This window comes from Sinocyclocheilus rhinocerous, unplaced genomic scaffold (genome assembly GCF_001515625.1).
Source record: "Sinocyclocheilus rhinocerous isolate Xijiao unplaced genomic scaffold, SAMN03320098_v1.1 scaffold3124, whole genome shotgun sequence".
NCBI classification, from domain to species: domain Eukaryota; kingdom Metazoa; phylum Chordata; class Actinopteri; order Cypriniformes; family Cyprinidae; genus Sinocyclocheilus; species Sinocyclocheilus rhinocerous.
In genome coordinates, this window is record NW_015639528.1 from 6,501 (window position 1) to 10,670 (window position 4,170).

Genomic DNA, 4,170 nt, shown 5'->3' on the forward strand with positions numbered 1-4,170 from the left:
AGAACCGAACTGATTCGGTAGCCTCTTTCTACAGTGTGCAGGACCCATTGAGACACATTTAGCAGAAGTTTCCACGCTGCCAAAAAGGTCAACTAAGGGAATAAGTCTCTTGAGACTGATCTCTGGTGTAATCAGTGCGGCTAGGTCGGTGCCCTGAAGCGGCGAACCGGCAAGGGATGGCCGAACTAGCTGCTCTAGAAACCTCAGAAGAGGTAGCGAGCCTCTTAGTACCGCTACGTTTCCGGGCGGTGACTGAGAGAAGCGCTCGCCGGAGACTGCTGCGGCCTGAATCACCGTAGGTGGCAGGGTTGGCAGATCGATCTCCCGAGGGCACTGAGGAGAGATGGGCACCATATAATAAGGTGTACACCACTCTTCCTCAGAGGGGCCTGCCCTCTGAAGTCCTGAGCCATGCATCAGGACTCTCTTAGCTGAAGTCTCCTATTGAAAACGACGGTCCTCAGACCCGCGTCATCTCCTAGGAAGACTAGACTGATAGAACCAGAGCCTGCTCGGGGCAGGACCCAATGAGACATGCTTAAACTTTGACTAGGCTACACAAGTTGCCTATTAATTGTATACCGTATATGAACCTGAAAGCATATTTTAATTTTTGTGTATTTTGTGTCACTCCATAATAATGTTCAAGTTGAGGGCATTTGTAGTATAGGTATGGGGCCCAAACATAACCTCAAGCCCAGGGGCCCCCGGCCCCATAAGTCCTGCCCTGCTCGCAGTGCATTATGGGCATTCTCTAGGCGAATGCGGCGAATGAGGTCTCTGCAAAGTAAAAGTGGGCGTTTCTCACTTTGTGGGTGTTTTCAAACTGGTGGATTTTTCAAAATCATGCAATGAAAATGATCCCCTTACATGACCCCAATCCTAAACATACCCATCACTATGACGTCACAACTCCCATTACTTTCCTGCAGAGAGCTATACTTGGTTGAGCATGCACCAGTTGTATACTTGTTTATGCGGTACCCAATAACGTCCACTATGGTTTCGGACTACACTACAAATGGCTGTCCCCTCAAATAGTGCCCTATTTAAGGGTATAAGGGGCGATTTCGGATACAGCCAAGGGCTTATATATACAGAGAACATGGAGATAATTAGTTACAGGTGTGACTAATCAGGGTAAATATAGTAACTAACAAGACAAGACGAGACAGAAACCAAACACAGGAAGGAAGCATGAACCAGAGGAAACTAAAACTAAATTTCAACATAAAAGTCCATACAAAACACAAGAAACAGAACAGGCATTGTGACAGTTTCCCAGAAGACAAAATAAGTATTTTCCCCTGTCATCCTATTCAAAAAGGCTCTTTATTTACAAACCCGATTCCAAAAAAGTTGGGACACTGTACAAATTGTGAATAAAAACAGAATGCAATGATGTGGAAGTTTCAAATTTCAATATTTTATTCAGAATACAACATAGATGACATATCAAATGTTTAAACTGAGAAAATGTATCATTTTAAGGGAAAAATAAGTTGATTTTAAATTTCATGGCATCAACACATCTCAAAAAAGTTGGGACAAGGCCATGTTTACCACTGTGTGGCATCCCCTCTTCTTTTTATAACAGTCTGCAAACGTCTGGGGACTGAGGAGACAAGTTGCGGAATAGGAATGTTGTCCCATTCTTGTCTAATTGGAATTGGGTTTGTATTTATTTTCTTGAGCATTGCTGAATGTTTTCACCTTGTGTAATATTTGTCTGTGAGTCCTTCGGTTGTCTTTAGTTGTCTTCACAAAGCATTAAGAATCACTGGTTAATTTGTATGCTATTATAGTATTCTCATCAAGGCATCTCAAACACACCTAATAGTGTTGCCATTAATGCAGAGGAACAGTTTTATTTGCCTGCATTCATCTGGAAGAAATTATGAATTGATTAAAAATTATGATTGATTTCTTCTTCAGGTGCATCTGGTGTTGATACAGACAGAGTGTTTGTGATGGAGGGAGAATCAGTCACTCTACACACTGGTGTTGAAACAAACCAACAAGACAGAATCAAATGGTATTTCAATGACACTCGCATCGCTCAAATCACTAAAGATCTCAGCAAGATCTGTACAGATGTTCAGTGTAATGAAGGTACTGAGAGATTCAGAGACAGACTGAAGCTGGACAATCAGACTGGATCTCTGACCATCATGAACATCACAACCACAGACTCTGGAGTTTATAAACTACTGATAAGCAGCAGCAACATTAAAACATTCAGTGTCACTGTCACTGGTGAGTATCATTTTAGTCTTTCAGTGCTTTTTCACTTCAACGGTTTTAGAAAACTAATATATTTAAATCGAACCAGTAAATGTTTCCGTTGTGGCCTGTTTGAAGAAGTGAGCTTTCACTCAATATTACAATACAACTCAGATCAAATCTATCATCTTCACATGCACTTCACATCAAACTGACAGACAGTTGATACATTGAGTTTTTGTCACCTTATGAATTTTAAATGAATTTTAAACTTTTGAAGTCTACTGTTATTAGAAAAAAAAAAATCAAATAATTTGTAAGTTTTCCTGTGAATACTGCTGTTTCTTGTTTTTCTTGCTGTTTTAGCTGGTGATCCTTACAAACCCACCAGACGACACCTTTATTAAATAAATCAATAGCATACACTGTAAAAAAAAAAAAAAAAACTTTAAAAAGACTGGCAGCAGGCCTTCCAGACATATTCTGTTAAATTACAGAAAAAAATGTAAAAATACAGAATATACTTTACGGTCAAAATTCATTAAATTACAGTATATTACTGTTATTACTGTTAATTTGTTTTTAAACTATGGAAAAACGGATACATTATGTCAAATAACAGAAAAACAACCAACTTTCAGGTTAATTGCTTAAATCGTTATTTTATAAAACTGATCTGTCCATCTACAGTAATTTACTTTTAAAGTACAGATTTTCCATGTACAATAACTAAGAAATAATTTATAAAAATGCAGTAAGCACATATTTAAAAAAAATTAATAAATAAAAAATAAAAATAAAAAAAACGTTGTATATTTTCAGGATTAATCCTTTTTACAGAAATCTCACAACTTCAACCAATCTCTGTAAATTAAAAGGTATTTATAAGTTATTTTATGTCTACCTAGAATAATCTAGTTAAAATACAGATATTATTAATTACAATAACCAAGAAATATTGTATAAAAATTTAAATTCGTAATACAAAGACAAATGTCTGTAGATATACATTTTAATCGTTAATTTTCTAGAAATATTACAGTTTAAAATGTTTGGACAGTAGAGAAATGAGCACATTATGTAAAAAAAAAAGCAACATTTAAAATAGCACTTTTTTGAGCTTCAAACTCATGGCAGCCATTCACTACCAATATAAAGCCTGGAAGAGCCAGGATGTTTATTGATATGACTCCGATTGTGTTTGTCTGAAAGAAGAGAGTCATATACACAAAGGATGGCTTGAGGGTGAGTAAATCATGGGGTCATTTTCATTTTTGGGTGAACTATCCCTTTAATGGGCCAAGTGATCATGAAAAAAAAAAAGTATTTTTATCCATTTCTTGAAAATGGGCAGAGTTAGTCAGTTTATTACAACAGCAACAAACAGTCAAAGTAAAGGTCTGTGAAAGTGAATTTGTACCTCTTTGGGATGTGAAGTGAGCGGCTACTGGCAACCAGTGCAAAGTGATGAGGTGTGTGACGTGCACTCTCTTCAGCTCGTTAAAGACCACTCGCAGTGCCACATGCTGGATTAGTTGCAGAGGCTAGGTAGTACATGCTGGAAGGTCTGCCAAGAGAGCAGTACAATAGTCCAGTCTGGAGAGAACAAGAGCTTGGACAAGGAGTTTTGTAGCATGCCCCGTAAGGAAGGGTCTTCCTAATGTTGTACAGGGCAAATCTGCAGGATCGGGCCAGTGCAATGTGGTCAGTGAAGTTTATACATGTCAACTGTAACACCAAGGTTGGGTTGGCAGAAAACAAGAGCAGTTCTGTCTTGGCAAGGTTGAGTTGATGTTTCATTCAACATCCAGCAAGACATTTCTGTCCAGGAGGCAGAGATGCAAGCAGTGACCGTCGGAACATCCAGCTGGAATGAAAGGGAGAGATGTGTGTCATTACAATAGCAGTAATATGAAATGCCATGTTTCTGAATGACAGACCCATTGT

At 38.4% G+C, this 4,170-nt stretch overlaps 1 protein-coding gene across 1 annotated transcript in view; it reads left to right on the plus strand.

Annotated features, from left to right (window-relative positions):
• Positions 1-1,929: 1,929 nt before the first annotated feature.
• The window catches only part of LOC107751413 (uncharacterized), a 36,445-nt gene continuing 34,204 nt past the window's right edge, over positions 1,930-4,170 (plus strand). Inside the window, exon 1 of the mRNA XM_016567141.1 lies at positions 1,930-2,279. Within this exon, the coding sequence (XP_016422627.1) occupies positions 1,971-2,279 (309 nt within the window). The 5' untranslated portion in view covers positions 1,930-1,970. The remainder of the gene's footprint in view (positions 2,280-4,170) is intronic.